Source organism: Phycodurus eques, chromosome 1 (assembly GCF_024500275.1).
Source record: "Phycodurus eques isolate BA_2022a chromosome 1, UOR_Pequ_1.1, whole genome shotgun sequence".
Taxonomy (NCBI): Eukaryota; Metazoa; Chordata; class Actinopteri; order Syngnathiformes; family Syngnathidae; genus Phycodurus; species Phycodurus eques.
In genome coordinates, this window is record NC_084525.1 from 7,178,675 (window position 1) to 7,201,632 (window position 22,958).

Below are 22,958 nucleotides of genomic sequence, written 5' to 3' on the forward strand. Positions count from 1 at the left end.
ATAAACGAGCTAGAAACCAGCTGACTAAAGAAATTAACATTGCAAAGAGGAACTGTGCAGCAAACTTGGAAAAACAGTTTAGCGCTAACGACTCTAAATCAGTCTGCCATGCATTCCAATCGCTGACCAATTACAAGCGACGATCCCCCCAAGCTGAGAACAATAGCACACTAGCCAACGACTTGAATGCCTTCTACTGCAGATTTGAAAAGGACACAAATCCTCTCGTACCCTCCACATCCCGGTCACCGGCTCTTCCGACTCCTTCCCTCAGGTAGGCGCTACCGATCAATGCAAACTAAAACTAGTAGACATTCCAACAGCTTTTTCCCTCTTGCAATCAACTTCTTAAACAGCTAACCTACAATTCCATTGAAACATGCTGCCAATTTTTTTGTCTGAGTTTGCTGTCACATTTCAGTCGGGCCCATTATGTATTACTCCTGCACTCACTGTAGTAGTCTCGCCACGCTGCACTATTTGCATATCTGTTGCTGACCAATACTGGCCACTCATGCCAGAGTAGCATCTGCCCCACTTGCACACTGACTGCGGAGTATCTGTAACATTTGCACAATCAACATTGTCCCAGATTATCGCGCTACTCTCTTGAAGTTTCCGCGCCCTTTGCACAATGGTCCTTGCAGGGGACTATTGCTATATTAGTCATTCGAACTGCTCTAAGTGCTAGAGGACTCTGCACAATTGTCAAAAAATAAAAATACAAAATTGTACCGGCATTGGCGGCAAGGTGGACGACTGGTTAGAGCGTCAGCCTCACAGTTCTGAGGACCGGGGTTCAATCCCCGGCCCTGCTTGTGTGGAGTTTGCATGTTCTCCCCGTGCCTGCATGGGTTTTCTCCGGGCACTACGGTTTCCTTCCACATCCCAAAAACATGCATTAATTGGAGACTCTAAATTGCCCATAGGTGCGACTGTGTGTGTGAATGGTTGTTTGTTTGTATGTGCCCTGTGATTGGCTGGCAACCAGTTCAGGGTGTACCCCGCCTCCTGCCCGATGATAGCTGGGATAGGCTCCAGCACGCCCGCGACCCTCGTGAGGAGAAGTGGCTCAGAAAATGGATGGATGTACCGGCATCACCAGATAACAAGCAACCCTTATTGCTTAGTGACTGTTTTTGTCAATGTCTTTATGTCTCAAAAGTGTTCTCTGTCAATTGACTGTTTGTTGTCGTACGAGAGCGGCTCCAACTACCGGAGACAAATTCCTTGTGTGTTTTTTGGAATATACTTGGCAAATAAAGATGATTCTGATTCTGATTCTGATTGTAAAGTACTTTGTGGCCTTTGTCTTTGAAAGCTGCCTTAGCAAAACAGTGAGTTAACTTCATATTGGGTAGTGAAGTAAAACCTAGACCAACTTTTGCTTTACGATGAAGTTCACGTTTGTAGGGCTATTGATTTCAAATATTAACCAGGATTTTTTGCCCTGACAGATGCCCTGTCATATCTAAATGAAGGAATATTCAGTCAATGAATCCCAGGCTCTATGAATCCTGTATGACGTCAAGGTTAACTTGTGTAGTGCATACATGAGTGCTATTTTTTACACAAAGCAATTCTTTCATGTGTTTGTGTAAGATCTCAGAGAGAATTTAGAATCATATAGAATGACAAATTTTTATTCCGAGTATTCACAGAAGATGGATTTGCAATCTTGTTAAGCGTACACACACACACACACACACACACACACACACATATATATATATCTATATATATATATATATATATATAGATATATATAAAGTTTTTAAAAGATTAATCTTAAATCAGCAGTCTTTGAGGCTATAGCGGCACAAGCAGGGGAGTGTTTTTTGTTTGAGTTTGAGGATTGTAAACCAAACTATGACATCTGTCTTTCTCTAAACCAGTGCTTCTTAATCTTGTTGGAAGGAGTGAACCCTGCAAGTTTCATAGGTGATTTCACGGAACCCTTCATAATTGGAAAGATAAAAATATTTTTTCGAGATCAATTATTCGAGTGCGTTGAATGGAACTGGCATGCTCAGTGTGTGTATGTCTGTCTTGAACTCCATTGAACCCCTGGGGCACGATCGAACCAAGGTTGAAGAACCACTGCTTTAAAGTGAACTAGTATGGTAGTATAGTGGTGCCTTCAGATACGAGTATTATTTACTAAGTTTACAATCAAATTAAACTATCCATCCATCCATCCGTTTTCTTTACCACTTATCCTCACTCGGGTCGCGGGCTGCTGGAGCCTATCCCAGCTATCTTCGGGCGGGGAGGCGGGGTACACCCTGAACCGGTCGCCAGCCAATCGCAGTGCACATAGAAACAAACAACCATTCGCACTCACATTCACACCTATGGGCAATTTACAGTCCTCAATCAACCTACCACGCATGTTTTTTGGGATGTGGGAGGAAACCGGAGTGCCCGGAGAAAACCCACGCAGGCACGGGGAGAACATGCAAACTCCACACAGGCGGGGCCGGGGATTGAACCCGGGTCCTCGGAACTGTGAGGCAGACGCTGTAACCAGTCGTCCACCTTGCCACCCAAATTAAACTAAACAAAGATAATTTTGTGGATTTAAAACAACCACATAACTTCACTAAAGATTGTTTGTGTTTGTTTAGATTAATGCTACAAATAATGCAAAATACGATGGATGGGATAACAAATATGTGTTGCTGTGTTATACCCGTTAAGCAACAGATATTTGAACATGAGCAGTGGAGCAACACGTGTAGAAAGTTTAATATAACAATATCCATCCATCCATTTTCTGAGCCGCTTCTCCTCACTAGGGTCGCGGGCGTGCTGGAGCCTATCCCAGCTGTCATTGGGCAGGAGGCGGGGAATGACCAATATTATTGTAGCTTACTGAGGAGTTTTTACCGGCTCCATGTTTATGCATGTTTGTGTTATATTGGCCCCAGGTGAGCAAGGTGCACACACCAGAAATAGCAGCACAATGTACATTGAATTGAAATAAAAAATGTGGTAATACTCTCCATTGATGGTGGTTGGAATGGCTGAATGGTATTTCCATTCATTTTAATTGGGAAAGGGGCAGCTGTGGCACAGTTGGTAGAGCGGGTCGTTGAAAGACCAAAGTATCGATGGTTCTAATCCTGGGTCTTACTGTCTATTGTGGAAATGTCCTTGGGCAGCACACTGAATCATAAATTGCCACGAGGTTGGCATTGAAAATGAGAAGCTGTTGCCTTACCTGGTTAAACATAAACAATGAAAACAGTGTTGTAGAAGTTATCATTTAAAAATGTAATTGCAATGAGTTATAAAACATATAAATTTGCCTATTGATTTCTATCTGTTTCATACCTCATTCTATCATTGTTGATCATATGTGTGAGCATTAAATAGTAACCCATTCACTGCCATGGCTGTTTACATTCAGCAACAAGAATCAAACTATTTACTGTCATAAACGGATTTATTCAGCAAGTATGTTTTTCAGTGGGAAGGAGCGGAAGAGTGTTGCGCCCAGCTTGTCTGTGAAATTCAGTTTTGTAAACCACTGTAATCAATTCCTGTAGATGGTGGCGCTGCATTGCTTTTTGAGATTTGATTTGAGATCACCGCAGCTTTTGAGTAGAATATAAAGATTTGGAGGTGAAGCTCGGCTTGTCACTTTGATTATGAGGGCGACCATTGTCAACGCGTCAGAATTTAAATAAGTTATATGCATGGTAAAACCAGTATGCGTCACTGCAGTTAGTAGAAAGTGTGTGTTGTGATCGTGAGGAAAATGACACAGTTCATGAAGTGAATGGAAAACGGCACGTTAAAAAGCCACATTCGAGCCATGCGGTGAGTCCGCATCGCCCATCTTTCTTTAAATAAATTAGTTTGGCATTAAAATCCCTTTCTTAGTCTTGTTTTTGTTGTTTTATAGTTTGTTTGTTTGCTTGTTTGTTTGTGTTACAAATGCAAAACATATTAGTCAAAGTCACTGTTCTGCTTGACATGTTTCCTTGCACATAAAAATCGTTTTGTTTGATTTTTGGTCAGAAAGTGCTGTTTTTGTTTAAACCAAAAAGTTTCCTCCTGATGATTACTAAAAAAACTGTAAAAAAAAAAATAGAAATGTTTTTTTTTTCTGGTGAAAGAGAGTTTATTCTTTCATGTGGTGGTTACATTGTGACGGAACACAATATTTTATGGGTCTTGGAAGATCAGACAAAATGCTCTAAAATGGCTGCCAATATGGGGAACTTTGAAAGCAGCTGGCAGTTAATGAGCTAATACCAGATAATTAAAGATAATGTGAGCAATTTTATTTATTCCAGAAGTGTGTATCATAGTGGTAGCTCATCGCAATTATCAGTACCCGAGAAGTAGCTCTCAGCTTGAAAAAGGTTGGTGAACCCTGCTCTAGAAGGATAGTGCTTCAAAAAAATAAAATACATTTTAAAAAGGTTTTGAATTGAAGGAGCAAATATAAGGCAAGCATTTTGCAACTCTTGTCCGTGAGCCTCGCTTGCAATTTCCCCCTGCTTACGTCTTACTTGTTAAGCCGAGCTGAGCATTACCCATATCAAGCCTCTCATCTGCAGCATTTTCTGGCAGGAAAGCGAGAGGGGGGGCGAAAAAGCCAAATGTCAAACTATTTCTGTAAAGCATCAGTTCCAGTTATTACTTATTCATCTTTTATGAGAAGTCTGCAAGACCAATCACATGCAAAGATACACTGGTGTTCATCTTACAGGAACAATGACTTTAATGACAATTCATCACAAATCAACATATGGCTTGATATGTACAATATCATCGTTTGAATGATTTGACACAAATAAGGCATTTCAAGTATCGAAAAACAACCTACTGGTACCACATGTTTGGCAAGTCAAGATCATTATCAGGGTCTCTGACACGTTACCAAGTTGGACTGGTAAAGCTGTTGAAGAAGTGGTCAAAGGCGTACAGGGACCAGAGTAACAAATGTTCAACTGTACAGCATCAAGACACACAGGTTTAACTTGTTATACATCTCCCTCTTGAAACATCGATTCAATTATTTCTTTTAAGCTCTTCACACTTTTAGCTGCATTCAGGGCTCCACCAGAAATAAAACTCTCGTACACAATAAAAGACAAAAAGTTTATGTACAATATATATTTTTTTCCTCACACAGTGTTTTAAAAAAGAAAACCCTGAGGGCTGTCAACTCATTTACTGTCTCCTCTCTGGCCCCGGGGTTCGTAGTAGACGCCTGTCGACTGATGTCTCAGGAAGAACTCGAGACGATCTCCTGATTTGACGTCCCATCTCAAAGTTTTGAAAAAGTGATGAAATTATATTTGTAACAAGGTTATGAAGATGATGTTGATGATGATCCCGCAGGCAGCCCAGAGCATCCGTATAGTCAGCAGCCTTGAGCGGGATCTGCATTATGTATTCTACAACTTTTTACACTCAAATCTGAGAGGTTTTCATGTCTTAAAGCAACAGAAAGTTTGTTGGATGCTTGCTGCTTGGTCCTTCGATAGTGCTGAAAGGAGGAAGAATAACACTTATTTGAATGATTATAATAGGGCAATCTCATTATGGGAGTCCCTGTGAAGCAAGGCCCTGGTCTGCTGCCCTCTACTGGTCACCTTTCCCCATTAATCATTATCAAAGGAAGATTTTTTTTTTTACTGCATGATAATTAATTATAATGAATTATAATCCATGATCAGGTCCATTTAAAACAGGACCTGGACCAGGACATCTCAGTCAGATTGTTTGATGGCTGCATTTCAGTGCTTTGCTTGTTGACATTTTAAATGAAGCGTTTGCTTACTGGGACCCCGCATTGTAGCAGTTCGAATTATGCAAGGTGGGCAGACTAGAAAAAAAATTCTATTCAAGTAAGCGTACCTTTACTTTAGAATAATATGACTTAAGTAAAAGTAAAAAAAAAAAAAAGTACTGCAGTCCTCCAAATAATTACTTGTGTAAGAGTAAGTAAGTACTCAGTGGAAAACTACTCAAGTATCAAGTAACTGGTAAGTAACTTGTGATTTATTATTTAATCAATATGAATGTCAATGTCAAATACTCAAGTAAAAGTAAGAATCACGTTGCATTAAAACTACTCTGACAAGTACAATCTTTCCAAAAAGTTACATAAGTTAATGTAATGAAGTAAATATAGCATGTTACTACCCACCTCTGGAATTGTGGTACGGCATATGACTATGCAATTACTGGCCACTTTATTAGATACAGCTGTCAGGTCTACCTTACTGAGATAATAATGATCGATTTGAAAGACAATTATGGAACAGTATTTTTCTTATTGTAGTTGTAGTTTGCAGCGTTGTACAACTGCACCCCATCATACTGAGAGATCTTTTAAATGTTTTGTTTACCTACGAAATTACATGCTGTATCCAATATTATGATAAACGACCATGTATTATGAAGCACCATTCCACAGTGCACACTGCAAACTATAGGCGCAACAATAACGCTGGCGTTGGGCGGAGTCTCCGTACCTCCCGCCACCACACACACACACAAACAGAATGTTTGTTGAACAATTAACATTCCATCGTCAAAGAGATAAACTTTACATCGGTCAATAATTTTGACAAAAAATAACATACCGACGTGGGGACTTGACCAATAGTATTGATTTGTGAAAAAATATGAAATTGACCAAATTTGGCCCGACGCCAGCAATATACAATACATAATGTTAAAGTAATACCTCTGACAGTGTCAATTAAAACAGAATACAATGGTGCCTTTAGATACAAGTTTAATTATTTGTTCCATAACATGTTCGTAACTCGAATCTTCAATATTCTTTTCCCATTGAAATGAATGAAAATGCCATTAAGCTCAAATGCCGCTTAACCTCACTAGGGTCGCGGGCTGCTGGAGTCTATCCCAGCTATCTTTGAGTGGGAGGCAGGGTACACCCTGAACCGGTCGCCAGCCAATCGCAGGGCAGATAGAAACAAACAACCATTCGCACTCACATTCATACCTACGGGCAATTTAGAGTCTTCAATCAACCTACCATGTATGTTTTTGGGATGTGGGAGGAAACCGGAGTACCCGGAGAAAACCCACACAGGCAAGGGGAGAACATGCAAATTCCACACAGGCGGGGCCACGATTTGAACCCCGTTCCTCAGACCTATGAGGCAGATGTGCTAACCAGTCGGCCACTGTGCCGCCCAGTATAATACAGACATAAGGATATATAAATACGATGTGCAAAACTGCTGCTTGTGTAGTGAGTCGACTTCACTGCCACCAAACAGAGCTTGTATCTCTAATTTTCGTCAAAGCAAAAAAATGGTTTGAAACTCGTTAGTCATGCCACTCGTATCTCAAGGCGTCACTGTATTATTACAGTATCTGTGTAAAGGCACACATATTGAGATTGCTACTGGATCTTATTGTATCAAATGTAAAAGCCAGTGAGTGTATATTCATAACAAAATACAGTAATACAATTCTTTTTGGTATCAAAAATTACCTGCACTTCAACCTTTGCACCAAAGATGTTCAATCGCAAGCCCCTTGCAAAGCTTCAGTATGTAGATGACGTTGTGTATGGCTGAGTGTTCTGGATGGGGGGAGGGGAAGGAGATACCAGTGTTTGTTTAACTGTGATATCCACAGGTACAATTCAATGCTAAAGCATTTTTCTTGCTGCGGTACATTTCTCTGCCTTAACGTCTTGTTTCGTACGGTCAAGCGAGGTTATCTTACCCTCGTGGTTTTGATCTTGTTGCCTGCATAGCACATCCAGCCTGAGTTGTCAGGGAGCGTCTTGCATTCTTCTCCCTCCAGGCAAGGCTCCATCTCACACCACCACTTCCCAATTACGATGGATGCTACAGGCAGCAAAGACAAGAGAGACTGTAATGGAGGTGTCTAACAAACTGCAAATCCAACTCAAGCCAGACACCTTAAAATGAAAGTTTCTTTCGCCCAAGCTGGCAGTACGTAACCTGGCCAGTCATTTTTCTTGTACTGCACATACTTTTTTCTTTTCTTTTTCCACAGTACCTTTTATATCATTTCTTGAATACATGCAGCTAAATGGGTGGAAGGTTGATTGCGATTCTTTTCATGGAATGAGTGCAAAATGCGAGTATAATCTGGCCCACCTTTGCACCATTTAAGGAGAAAATTGCCTTAAATACAGGGCAAGTAGATGGTAAATGGTTCATAATGTGCATTGGTAAGAGTCTGTCAAAGCGGAGATTGACAGATTTACCATTGCAGCAGCCATCTTGGAGCTTGAAGGAATATTTGAAAAAGTGATTAAAGATGAAAGATCCAGGTGAGAGGTTTTGTAATTGACAGTGTGCACTTTTTGTGTGTGGATTGTGTAGCAGACATTTGACAAAGCATGTAAAGCGCCATTGTACATCTACAAGCTACTCATTCAATGTTTCTCACTTATTGTTGTTTTTCTACTCTTGCCCATGGTGCGCAACACATGGCAGCGGGGTCTCGGGGTCTGTCATATGTGACATCGGGACAAGGCGTTGCCTGAGCGAGACAGGCCAAAATAAATCTCCATATATTTTACAAAGTACAAAGCAGTATTGTCTAGTAGGATTTAAGTGTTCTAATCCTGGGTGTTAGGTCGTAGGTGTTAGGTGTTATTCGACGAGTTGATGAGTCAACTTTATGACTTCGCATTAACATTTAACGCTTGAAGTCGACTAATCGCTAATCAAGTTTTTGCAAGAAGGAGTCGAATCGGGCCTTTTTGGCCTTTGGGACTCCTGAGGCAGCTGATGGGTACCGGCTGGCCAAGCGGAATGCAGCTTTCGTGGTCGCTGAAGCAAAAAACCCGGGTATGAGAGGAGTTCGGTGAGGCTGTGGAGAAAGACTTCGAGGAAATTCTGGTGCACCATCCGGCGTCTCAGGAGGGGGAAGCAGTGCACCATCAACACTGTGTATAGTAGGGATGGGGCGGTGCTGACCTCGACTCTGGACGTTGTGAGTGGGAGGAGAGAATACTTCCAAGACCTCCTCAATTCCACCGACACGCCTTCCCATGAGGAAGCAGAGTCTGGGTTCTCTGAGGCAGGCTCTCCTATCTCTGGCGTTGAGGTCACCGAGGTGGTTAAAAAGCTCCTCGGTGGCAAGGCCCCGGGGCTGGATGAGATTCTTCCGGAGTTCCTAAAGGCTCTGGATGTTGTGGGGCTGTCCTGATTGACACGCCTCTGCAACATCGCGTGGACATCAGGGACAGTGCCTCTGGATTGGCAGACTGGGGTAGGGGTCCCCTTTTTAAGAAGGTGGTATGGGGTACCGAACCCCCTGATACGGGCTGTTCGGTCCCTGTCCGACTGGAGTCAGAGTTTGGTCCGCATATCCGGCAGTAAATCGGACTCGTTTCCGGTGAGGGTTGGACTCCCCCAAGGCTGCCCTTTGTCACCCATTCTGTTCATAACTTTTATGGACAGAATTTCAAGGCGCAGCCGAGGCATAGCGGGGGTCTGGTTTGGTGGCCTCAGTATTGCATCTCTGCGTTTTGCAGATGATGTGGTTCTGTTGGCTTCATCAAGCTGTGATCTCCAACTCTTACTGGAGCGGTTCGCAACCGAGTGTGAAGCGGCTGGGATGAGAATCAGCACTTCCAAATCTGAGAGCATGGTCCTCAGTCGGAAAAGGGTGGCGTGCTCTCTCCAGGTCGGGGATGAGATCCTGCCCCAAGTGGAGGAGTTCAAGTATCTTGGGGTCTTGTTCAAGAGTGAGGGAAGAACGGAACGGGAGATCGACAGGCGGATGGATCGGTGCAGCGTCTGCAGTGATGTGGACTTTGTATCGGTCCGTTGTGGTAAAGAAGGAGCTAAGCCGAAAGGCAAAGCTCTCAATTTACCGGTTGATCTACGTTCCTACCCTCACCTATTGTCATGAGCTGACCGAAAGAACAAGATCCCGGATACAAGCGGCCGAAATGAGTTTCCTCCGCAGGGTGTCCGGGCTCTCCCTTATAGATAGGCTGAGAAGCTCGGTCATCCGGGAGGATCTCAGAGTAGAGCCGCTGCTCCTCCGAGTACGAGAGGAGCCAGATGAGGTGGCTGGGGCATCTGATTCGGATGCCTCCCTGGTGAGGTGTTCCGGGCACGTCCCACCGGGAGGAGACCCCGGGGACAACCCAGGACACGCTGGCGAGACTGCATCCTTCGGCTGGCCTGGGAACGCCTCGGGATCCCCCCGGAAGAGCTGGATGAAGTGGCTGGGGAGAGGGAAGTCTGGACGTCCCTGCTAAAGCTACTGCCCCCGCGACCCTAACCTCGGATAAGCGGTAGAAAATGGATGGATGGATGGATGGATGGACGTTTTTTGCATCCCGTCTAGTTGACTAATTTACAGAGGACTGTCGACTCACCTGTCTGCTGCTGTCGCCAGACTACAATCCTCTGTGGCACAGCAACACGTCCAGCCAACAAGGCCACACTGTCGTCATACATGTGCGCAGGTCAGAGAGTACGAAAATAAGATGGTTATTGTTGAGAATAGCGGTTAGACTTGCTTGCTTTGGCTATTCTGATCCCTGCTAGTCTTAAAATATTCGTGCCGTAAAGTTAAACTCCATCTTCGTTTTCCCAAATAATTAATGCCCAGATGTATGTTCTAAGAATAACTTTATTTATCATAGAAGTTGTTTGCTACAAAACACTACCAACACTTTATGACATTGATGTCAGTGTACAGTATATGGCCGTATTGATGCTACAAGCAAATGGGAAATATTTGAACCAAAATGAGACCGGTAGCAAGTGTATGCTGGAATTCAATAAAAACACAAGTGAAATAAAAACAGTGAAACAGACTAATGCTTTATTTCTGGAGCCTGCCTCCGATGTCTGCAATGACAGCAGTTTCCTAAAGCGACACGAGTGTTGCTACTGTGTGTTGGGGTTGTAGCAAACAACAGCTTTTGTTAGCCCATAGTTGTCTGTCCATTATTAGACGTAACATTTTGGCAAGGAAAGTTTCACTTTGCACGGCTGCCGTCATTCCGCAATGTTTGTCCCGTTATGTCTCTGCCGTTATGAATCTTTTCAGACTAGCAGCGATCGGACTAGCCGCAACTAGCAGGGCTCGGCACGCTGTTCTCATCCACCAGCATCTCATTTTCGTACTGTCTGAGTCACGTACGAAGACTGAGTCGCCTTGTTGGCTGACATTTCGCTGCTTCACGGAGCGTTATAGTCCGGCGACGTCAGCAGGCGGGGCAGTCCAAAGTCTTCTGTATGGAACACAAGATGAGATTAAATATCCGCAGAACTCTCACTAATACAAATACTAAAATCACCGTAATGGTGAGTTGTATTTTTAAATATTGGTATTTTTTATTAATTTCTATGCCTTTCTTTACGTGAAACCGGTTGGGGAACCACTGTAACGCGCTGAAAAAATATAAATGACGTCATCAATGACTCGACTTCTATCACAATATAGTCGACTGCAGAAAATCTATATTTGTTCATTCCCTAGTAGGATTTCACTTTTTGTAATACTATTAAATACATATGCCAAACAAGACTGGCACTAAAAACACGGGTGGCTGAATTAGTTTTGTTTATGTAGCAGGAGAATTCCTGTTTTCAAAATACATACGTTCCTTGAACAAAACCACACACACAGAAAGGCCTGAGTTGAGATTCTGACCTCAAACCCTCAACTGTGAAGCAAATGCGCTAGCCACAAATGCTCCATCGTGCCACCCAGAGACAGGTTACTTTCGTTGCAAAATATATATGTAAAGAAAAAAAAAGAAAATACATTGCAAAGAAAGAAAGAATGCTGTGAATTCTATCCACTTCAGCCAACGAAATGGTTTAATGTCAGCCGTTACAATTCCATGTTGTATCAGTGTAACACTGTACTCACCATCAACACATGAAGGTCTGTTTCTGGTGGTTCCAGCCACCTTACCCGGGAGGCAAGAACACTTGACTGTTTGTGAGCGCTCCTCAATACGATTCTTATTACAGCATCTGTGAGCAGCAATTACTTCACACGTGCCCCCCTCTGATAAGAAAAAACAACAATACATTAAATCAGCATCTCAGGGGTGAAATAAAACAACATCCTACTTACTGAGAGCCCCTCTGTTTGGGTTTCTTTTTTAATCATCCATTTAATCATATTTCTCCTCATGTTGGAGATTGCACCATCCAGGTAAAATGGTGGCACACACGATATTCCCCGACAAAACGTTAATCATTTATATCAACTGCTTAAATTCAAGAAACCTACAAAATATCACTGTTAACATGAATAATAAGTCTGTGCCGTACACTCTTTGAGGAGTCGAAGCCCCTGCATCTTATTGTTGTGATGATGAAGAGACATGTGAGAGCATACAGAAAAATAATAATCCTTCTATTAGTGGGAGAAGAAGTCTGCGTCAGGGTCTTCATGAATATGAACACTGGCGCCGTCGTGCAATTATCACACAGCTGTGAGCTGCACCCCAAAGGATGGGAAGCCTGGACCGAGTGGACCTCGACTGCCACCCACTGTGTTGAGACTCTCCACTCATGAAAGTAGCGCAACAAAAGGACCATGTGACAATTACAGCCGCCAGTGTGACACAAGATCAAGGGGGCTGTGAGGAGAAAGAGGTTAGGGGGCCAAAAGGTGTAGCTAGTATATTGGCAGTAAAAAGATGTTCAACAATGAGCTCCCGCTTCGGGAAATGTGCCCTAGTTTGCAAGGATTTCCCTGCTATATTTGAATATTTCCTTTCGTGAGTCGTTTCAGATGTGGAAGATTTTGCAGCGAACGCCGTGATCAGTCATAATCTTATGTATTCATTCCGCCAGGTTGATGCATTCATCCGTTCCCTATAGTGCTTATCCTGTTCAGGGTCACATGAAAGCTGGAGACACTCTGAGCTGATTTTGTCCTTGGACTCATCATCAGTCACAGGGCAAAGCTGTATCAAACACATACATCCAGTGTATACATGTTACCCATACTTGGTGGTAGTCTTGCATTAAAGGAGACAGATTACGCCATTTGCACCACCATTTTTCACATTTTCCACTTACGCTAAACTGTGGATTCACTAATACTGCAGTTCTGCTAAGCTTTTGGCTTTGACATAAAAATATCTCATAAAATATCTCAATAAATATATGAATTTGTTCTGTAGCAGGGAGAAATATTACAAGAATATTTTTACAAGCCACAAAACCCAAGCCAGCCCAAAATGTAGCTTTAATTTTTAACACCAAATGGTTTTGCGTTGACATAATTGTGCCATCATGTGAGCTCCTGTGGGGATTAGTCAACACAGCCCCACTTGACCCCCAGGATGAAAGTAGATCACTCGACTTTCATGCACTTCATTTACTCATTCCCCACACTTATCGTCCCATTAGGATGGACTTCACGTGGCTAATTGGAGGAGTTATTTTTTCCTGGTGAGTGGACATTTGTACACAGGCAAGATACAGGCTTGCTATTTCTCTACTGTACAATATACTTTTAGTTTGCTATACTGGAAGCAAGCCGTAAGAAAACAGCTTCAGATCATATGCCTGCCAAAAATAAGACACTTGTTTGGGTGTCAGCTCCTGGAAGTTAAAAAGTGAACTGACTACAAATTCTGATACACTTTAATAGGTGTTGGCTGACAGCCAGACACATTCTTTTTTTTTTTGCGAGTAAGCTGTGATTAAAAAAAAGAAATTATTTACCATAAAATAATAAATTTACCGGTTTACATTTACTCTGTGATGTGGAGAGAGTGGGGAAAAGATGCCACTGGGTTTAATTCTTGGAGCCGGTCTGGGAGAATTTTTCTGGCTGTCTGATGCATTCAACAAAAGGGCATGCATGTGCAACATTAATCGTGATGTACCAGTGGAAGCAGTGGGGCATCATTTGAAAACAACAGCCCACAGGGGTTTGTTCTTCTTAATGCATTGCCGTAATTGCAGAAGACAGCCCCAGATTTCTTCTTTGATCTATTAAAAAACACACGGCTCAACAGAATTAACTTGCACTGCTTGTCAGTAGCAAACGGAGCAAAGATAACTCTATATTTGGAAGTCATCAACACCGTAGAATACATTAAAATCAAACAGTAATGCTAATCAGTATGGTATCTCCAGCATTTATACTATTTCGTTCAGCCATTGAGGAAGGAGGACAAAAAGCTTGGCAGGTGGTGGACAAGTGAGGGTTGAGTTATACAAAATTATAATTGTCTTCACAGTGTGTGTGTGCGTGTATGTGTGTGCGTATGCGTGCGTGCGTGTGTGTTGTCTCTCCAGGAACATTTTGATTGACGCCGTCTCACAGTCATTTTCACGCGTTAGGTCAGAGTTGGTGCAAAAGGTCTCAACTGGAGTTGCTCTGTTTCTGGCGCAGTCATCTTCATTACGCTGAGGCGAGAACCTGCCAGGTAAGGAGGCTACCGGATACAAGCTGTGCCTCCGTTTCATTTTCAGTTCTGAAAAAATCATGTGCTGCAGATGTAGTCTTGTTTTTCTGGGCTAGTTTGCTATTTGCCTTGTTTCTTATATTCTGCGCAATCTAGTAGAGTGGTAGGAAAATATCAAAATGTATGCGGTTGCAGTCAGTTTTCTGTGCCCTAGTTTGATCTTAAATTTAAATTTGAGCTTAAATATTTTGTATTACTCCCATGACATTATATACTGTATACTACAATATAGTGTAAATGTAATTAGAAAAATGACAGTTGTCATCAAGCTACAATTTGCAGTTAAAAAAACAAACACTTTTTGTCATATATGTTAAAACTGTCTCTATGACCTGACTGTAGAATATTATTAAAATTACTTAAAAAAAAAAAACACCCTTCTCTGGTCCCGTCGAATGAGTCTTATTTAACTTTAATAGTTATTTTAAAACTTGGCACGACAGGACATGAATAACCAATCAGAGAGTGTAGCGACATGAGGCATGACCAAATAGTCTGTCAATCATTTGCACACACCCACGGCTCACACAGATGCACGACAGCCTCTGCAGTGTAGACTATTATCGTTGCTTGCCCGGGTTATTTAAGTCAAGTTATCAACAAAAAAGAAGGTATTAGCTCTCTATTTCAAAACAATGGTACACATCTACAGAATAACGGATGTGTGGGTCCTATAGGCAGACGGCTGCATTGCTGAGCTCTGAAAACCACTGCGTGCATCACATTACCATTCTCACAAAGTCGTCAGGTAAGTCGATCCTCTATTTTATATTTTTAATTGATTATACATTCCAAAAAAATACAACATGAAACTGGTAACATTTTGTTTGATCTTGCACGCCCACGGTCGACCCTGAGGTGAACTCTGCGGCAGCCCAGGCGAGCGGAACGCAGTGGTCCCTTCCTCCAGGCCAAATCCAGCGGGCTGTCGACGAGCTCGCATGGCCGACGGAGAAGACCGAGGGGCACTGTGAGGCCGGTCTCTTCCTGGTTATATTTTGTTGTCCAAGTTTATTGAGCTGGTGGCGTTTCTTTGGGCAGAGATGCGAGGTGGCAGGGGCAGGGGAAGACTGAAATGGGGTTACATTCAAATATTGCTAGCAGTTTGAAAACTGCATATTGGCCCTTTAAGTGACAACGACATGGTCAGAAGAAACAGGAGTCAAGACAGACAAAATAATTAAAAGTCTGTAATTACTGTATGTCTTGTAAATGTCTCACCACAGAAAAGAGTGTTGTTAACAACACTGCTAATTTTTAAAATCTTTCCTTAATATTGTATAGAAACTGAAGATGCATTTTCGGGGCGTTAGCATTAGCTAGCTAACTAACTACACATCACAATTGCGCCGGATAACTGCTGATGCAAATAAAGCCGCTCAAGTTTAATGCCAAGTGTGTTGTTGGGTCCTGTTTTAGCCATGCCCCAAAAATATGGAAAAACTGAAATGGTGAAAAACAGTTTAATGCTACATTTTCACAATTGAGTCCTAAATAGTCGGTCTTTGCAAACGTTTGAAGCAATTATCTTCAAACATGTATAATGTATTTAAAAATAAATCTCTGAATCTATAGGGTCTTCCGTGTGTGGAAATAAACATTGTTTCATGATGAAACAGAATGTCTCCTTATTCCAAGCCAAGGTCGGAAATAGAGGATATGAATTTGAAGCTGTTACTGTACAATAAGACCAACTTTCATAGACTGACTTAAAATGATAAACCAAGATGTACGTAGTTTAAGAAAAAAAAATTAGAAGAAAACAAAATTATACACACACATGCATGCACACTTACAGTTCCACCAGTAATATAGTGATGCAAATGAATATATATTCCCCGAGTCAAGCAATTTATTTAGCAATTGCTGAGAGACAAGCGTTTACGCTTACGAAAATAAATTGCCCTTTCATACTTTATATCTCAAAATGTGAAGCTCCATAGCTGTAACTAAATCTTGTTGTGATTGAAATAACTTGGACCATTTATGTTTACTTAGCTGCATCTTAGTGGAGTAATTTAAGTTGTAAATGAATGAAATGGAAGGCAAATATATATATAATATAAACCACGACAAGACTTTATAGCAAGATGTGTCTCATCTGCTCTTACTGAGGTCAAAGAATCAACTTTGATGCTTAAGCGCTGATGTAATCCATTTAAACATTCCCACTGCATCTGTTTTAATTCGGAGCAGCGAGCAGATTTTCCCAACATCAGAAAAATATAATTGCACACTTTCACATCAAAGTATTCATTACCTCCTTTGATTGTGACATGGGTTCTAAGTCCAAGCGTTTTTGTAGTTTGCGAATTGCTTTGTGTCTCATTACATAGATCATATAGCAACTGTTTGGGGGGGAGGGGGGGGGGGGGGACTTAAAATAGTTCCAGGCTCTTATCGTGACGTCTCGATTTGTGTCAGACGTACAGTAGTTCTTGCCTTTTGTTGTGTTCCTTTAATTCATCACAATGTGGCAGTTTTGTTACGGCTGCACATCAAGATGTAACAGTGTTGTTTGTTTGTGTGTTTAAAAAAGCCCTCAGGCACAATATGCACAAAGGGATGTGCATTGTGCAAATTCACTTCATAAAAATCAGTCAGTGTTTAAGTGAAACACTGTTTTCTGCACACATGGTTACAAACACAGAACACTTGTGTTGCCCAAACAATGCACCTGAGATGAATGATGAGTAAAGGACAATCAGCAGCAGTGATAAAAGTATCACACTGAAGTTGAAGTACAGATGCTTTTCAAAAAAAGACTCAGTTTAAATTAGAAGTATTTCTTCAACTCCTGTACTTTATCAAAAGTAATTCAAGTACAGACTCTGAAATATACGAGTACAAAAGTAAAAAAAAAATATATATATATATTTTTTTTTTTACTGGCGGCACGTTGCACGACTGGTTAGAGCGTCAGCCTCACAGTTCTGAGGACCCGGGTTCAATCCCCGGCCCCGAGTGTGTGGAGATGGCATGTTCTCCCCGTGCCTGCGTGGGTTTTCTCCGGGCACTCCGGTTTCCTCCCACATCCCAAAAACATGCATAAATTGGAGACTCTAAATTGCCCGTAGGCGTGACTGTGAGTGTGAATGGTTGTCTGTTTGTATGTGCCCTGCGATTGGCTGGCAACCAGTTTAGGGTGTACCCCGCCTCCTGCCCGATGACAGCTGGGATAGGCTCCAGCACGCCCGCGACCCTCGTGAGGAGAAGCGGCTCAGAAAATGGATGGATGTACCGACATCACCAGATAACAAGCAACCCTTATTGCTTAGTGACTGTTTTTGTCAATGTCTTTATGTCTCAAAAGTGTTCTCTGTCAATTGACTGTCTGTTGTCGTACGAGAGCGGCTCCAACTACCGGAGACAAATTCCTTGTGTGTTTTTTGGAATATACTTGGCAAATAAAGATGATTCTGATTCTGATTGTAAAGTACTTTGTGGCCTTTGTCTTTGAAAGCTGCCTTAGCAAAACAGTGAGTTAACTTCATATTGGGTAGTGAGAAAAACTGAGAAAATGGATGGATGGATATTTTTTTACTGTCAATGTATAATACCTAATCTATTTTTTTACTTGGCACAATGAAAAAAAAAAATCTTCTCTGCACACAAATGAAGTTTCCGTCTCTCATTAACTTACATAGTATTTGTAAGGAGAAAATAAATAAATCAATCAAAAATTCTTGAAACCCCAGACACTGTATTTTTTTTTTAGGCTTACAAAACGCATTACATATATATTATGAAGTGGACATCATCAAACAATTCTCAGAAAAAAGGCCATTGTAGCTTCTCTGAATCTGTTGCATCATCGTTGGTCATGTTCCTTAAATCACTTCCTACAATGTCAATACTGTTCTTTGGATCGTGTCATTTTTTTGCAGCATTTTTAGAGTCCAGACCTGTCTCCCATTATAATGGCGCATTATGAAGCGTAAAATACGCTTCATAAAATATATTCAAAAATTTGAATAGTAGCACTCCTCCTACAAACTGAAGACACTGCCTGACCACATTATATATAGGGCATCACATCATACAGTATGGATCGTTGATTAAAACTTCACATTCCAAGTGTGGATTTAATTAGTGAGTGGGCAGCACTGACTGTTCATTCCATGTACTAAATGAAAAGCCTCAGGGACCTGCCGCTCAGCCCGGGCGTTTGGTACCAGTGATTGGCAGCAATCTCAAATGCAATGTAAAGCAGTGACAGTGACAATATAAAGCAACTCTATATGACTGCATGTCTTCCGTACAGTGGTGCCTTGAGATAGGGGACTCGTTGAATTCGTTCTGTGACCACACTCGTAACTCAAAAACGCTTGAATCTGAAATCCACGCATCCCATTGAAATGAATGGAAATACCGTTAATCTGTTCCAGCCCCCCAAACACCCATCAAAATGTTTTGTAATGTGTTTTTTAAGATAATATTAGTCATTCTTTAATGAGAATCAAGAATATATGCCTGTGAGTGTTGTTATCTGTTAAGATGTATGCTTTGCCCATTTGTGTTCAAATATCCATTGCTTAGAGGGTTACAACACCATGACACCAGTGACATTTGTTGGCCCGTGTATGGCGTTTTGCATTATTTGTTAGCGTTAAGCTAAACAGACTTACCTAAAGCAAAGCTATGTGTTTGTTTTAAATACAGAAGGTGTAATTCTCTTTTTTTTATTTGACCGTAAACTTCAACTGGGAGTGGCAAGAAGCGGTTTGATGCCTCTTTTTGAAGAACTGTTCACTATCTGTTGAACTGCTGCTTGTTTTGAAGTGAGTTGAGTTCCCTGCCACCATACAGCGCTCATATCTCAAATTTCTGCTCGCAAGTCAAAGCAAGAAATTGGCAGAATGAGGGCCCGTATCTCGGAAAAACTGTAAATAGGATGTTTAGGCACCAATGTATTTGCATTGTCCACAGAGCGGTGTGACGTGGGATTTAGAGGGTTTACTAAGCGGTGACTGGTGGAAATGTGGCTCGACTGCCCCATGATGACACAATGTCTTTCGAAGGAGGTGTGGTCTGAAGGACTCGAAACAAGTGTCCATGTTCCAGCCGAGTTCCAGCAATGTCAGAGCTTGCGTGACCCCGCGGTTAATTATTTGCAGTTTGAAAGTCATTTAAAAAGAGACACCAGGTCGTGATCTCCGAACCACAGCGGTCTGTGTTGTTGAGCAACATGCCTGTCACCTTTTAATGAGAAATGCATCCAAGGTGACCCATAATAGGCTTGGCTTTCTCCACAAGCCAGCAGGCTACTGGGGCTCTCTCTCTGCCGGCAGAAAGTCAAATTAATGCAGATGGAGAGCCAAAATATGTGACTGTGTGTTGTCAAATTATTTTCTTCCTGTCTTTGGTGAAAACATAAATCCCTATAGTGCTTTTGTTATTCGGGAGTGACACATCGCTCGATAAACTGTGAGACAAATTTGTTTTGAAGGCGGAAAAAAAATTTGGACGAATGCACATGCTGGAGTAAACAATTAAAGGAAAGAGTTAGAGTATATCTGACAACTGAAGTTGAAGCGAAAGCTTGAGAAGAATTTCAGATTAGGAACATGTCAAAACGAGGCACGGGATAGAGATGGAAACATCAGAACAAGTTACCAGCAAAGAGAACGTTGCAATTGCTGACAAAAGCACAGTGTGAGGCACAAATTCACGATATTCCTGACAATATGTCAGCCATGAGAGTGGAGCTGAACTAAGATATTTTAAAATCATAGCAAGGCTAAGTGTTTCTTACATTCACAAACGGATCAGTAATGCCTTTTTAAAAAAATGCATTTCACAAGACTGAGTCTAATCAAAGGCATTAAACACAGCTCTGACTCGTCATGAGTGTGACACCCAAATGACATTTGTGACCATAACGTATAGCTTGCAACAGCAACACATCGCACCTTTTCACGTCCATTAAACACATATAAACAAAGACAGGCGCTCAACTTTATTATCTTCAGTCACCCACCTCCCACCAAAAGGCAACATTTAAAGGCACGACTGCGTCCACTGTCACCGCAACGTGTCTCTCTTCTAAATGTCAAGTTGTGCCCGTCCTTCTATCAAAAACCCTTTTCCCCATCTGGCACACGTCCACAACTGTTATTTCATATTTTTAGATGGCTAGTGCTGATGAAAGTGCTACAATCAAAGAGAAGAAAAGGAAGCTGCGATAGACGGGGGAGCCTTTAGAGACCTGCTGGCCCGATGTGACTGCAGCTCCTCACTGTCTGTGCTGGGTGCCAGTGTGCGTGCGCCATGTAAGATGTGTAATAATGCATAATACAATGGCTAAATGACCTTTGGTGTTGGATGACGTGCTCTGGAGGGCGGCCTGTGAAAGACCTGCTAAGATGCTGCTTTACATTTTGTGTGATGGTTCATGGTAGGTGACTACAACACCTTTTTTTCTTTCCTATGGAATAAGTGTCAGTGTATTAGATACTGAAGGTCATTTAAACTCTAACACCCTTAAACCATCACGTGTGAGATTGAAATTGAATTAACATTCATCCTTCACCTCAGTTACCTCTTATGGTGTATATTAATTACACTGAAATTATAATTTTTTTCCTGACTTCCTCTTGTAATTATGAATTTGAGATCGGAATCTTGTCATTATGCTTTTGTGTAGTACAGTGACCTCTGGTTCTTCTTTTTGGTTGTTACCTGGCAAGACATAATAATTTTCATCCCTATACCATCCATTTTCTGCTGTATAACTGCTATATAACCATCTCAAAATGGCAGTTATGGTTTGTAAGGGGGTTCTAGAGGTATGAAATGGATATTTTACATTTTTGAAATCTGACCTTTAACGAGCCACAACAACAAAAATGGTAACGTGATACAGATCGAGTCATCATGCTTTTGAACAGGCAGACAGACAATCACAATGTCATATTACAATACTGCTACGGTGAAAATGAGCATCTTTAACTGTTCATTCCTCTAAGTGTTTATCATTGGGAAAATATGCTTCATACAGCACTTACAGGGAATTAGTCAATTGCTTTTGTCCATATAGTACAAGATAAAAGCATAAGCCAATAACCTTCATTTTCCAATCTGAATTCCACTCCAAATGGCCACACAGTGATGTAACAAAATCATTGTTCATCTTGCAAACTGCAGGGTTGCCAGATCTGTTAAAATAGCCAAAAAGTGAGGAGACCATGCAGCCAAAAAGTAAAGTCTAGTTTTTCACCTTGTAAGGGTGTATCTGCTTGATCATTTGCCTGGAAAACCCTCGGTGCGCAAGACAAGGAGGTTGGTGTATGATAGAATATTTAGAAACAGTGGGAACGCAATGTTATCATTAATGCAATAGTACCTTTTGTTCCAAAGGCAATGTTGAATTAATGGAAAATGGTGTTTCCACAGAAACCTACACAGGTAGTGTATATGGAATTGCTGACAGTAATTACGGAAAGGTCGTACTGTGGCTCCTCATTTAATTCTCTATGCAAATACTGTATTTACTGTGGATATAAAAAGTCTACACGCATTTGAACAGCGGCGTGCAGACGTATATACTGCATACAACAAAGGAGACACTGATTCATTTCGTCTTTCACGTAAGTCAGCAACTTCTATTGAGTAACTGCAAATGCAGCTACCGGTGGCTAATGTTCAGGATTTCCCAATGCAACTTCCTGTCCTTGTCTAACACAATTCAGACTAATTAAAGTTTAATACTAATTACTTCTTACAGTTGCCATTACAGACGAATTAATATAAAAAATTCATGCTCTGCTGTTAACTCTGTTTAAAAGCCACTGACTCATTCTCAGCTGCTAATGTTCCGCAGGCTCCCTCAAACAATCGCGCGATATAAGAAAACCACTTATTTAGCTTGCACACAGTCAAAATAATGGTATCGCTAATAGTTTGCTTTGCTATGCACATGCAAGCAGAGCCCTGGAGTAAGGAGGCAGGCAGTCAGCTAAGCACTATGACACATTTAGAAAAGTGCTGGAAGCCAAGAAACAAAAACAAACCCTACTAACACCACACAGAGGATGTTTTTTTTTATACCTGTCAGAGACAAAGTGGTTGGAAAATTCCTTCATGATTCCATACGGTAAACATACAAAATAGTTCATCACTTGGCTTGAAACTTTAAGGGTAGGGCTATAGGGAGGGAGGGTTATATTCCACAGAACAAAAGGGACACAGTACAATAGTTAGAGGAAACAAAGTTAAAAGATATAGTATTGATTAAATATACATATATTTTTTACAGATATAATTAAACAATGTAGTTAAAAGAGTGGTGTTTGACTTACGAGTTGAATTCTATCCGTTTCCACGCTCACAACTCAACACCCTCGTATCTCGAATCCTCTTTCCACACAGAAATGAATGGAAATGCCTTTAATCCGTTCTAGCCTTTGTGCTCCTTCTGGTGTGCGCACCTTGGCCATCAGGGGGCAGTATAATAAAAATAGAGCTACAGGAAGAAGAGTTTCACAACTGAATCAGTAAGATGCAGTAATAG

At 41.5% G+C, this 22,958-nt stretch overlaps 1 protein-coding gene across 1 annotated transcript in view; it reads right to left on the reverse strand.

The window, feature by feature from the left end:
- Positions 1–4,717: 4,717 nt before the first annotated feature.
- Positions 4,718–22,958, reverse strand: part of LOC133401175 (chemokine-like protein TAFA-1) — a 34,950-nt gene continuing 16,709 nt past the window's right edge. Inside the window, exons 3-6 of the mRNA XM_061673853.1 lie at positions 11,881–12,021; positions 7,729–7,853; positions 7,493–7,582; positions 4,718–5,506 (exon numbers count right to left, since the gene is read on the reverse strand). Coding sequence (XP_061529837.1) covers positions 7,547–7,582; positions 7,729–7,853; positions 11,881–12,021 — 302 coding nt within the window. The 3' untranslated portion in view covers positions 4,718–5,506; positions 7,493–7,546. The remainder of the gene's footprint in view (positions 5,507–7,492; positions 7,583–7,728; positions 7,854–11,880; positions 12,022–22,958) is intronic.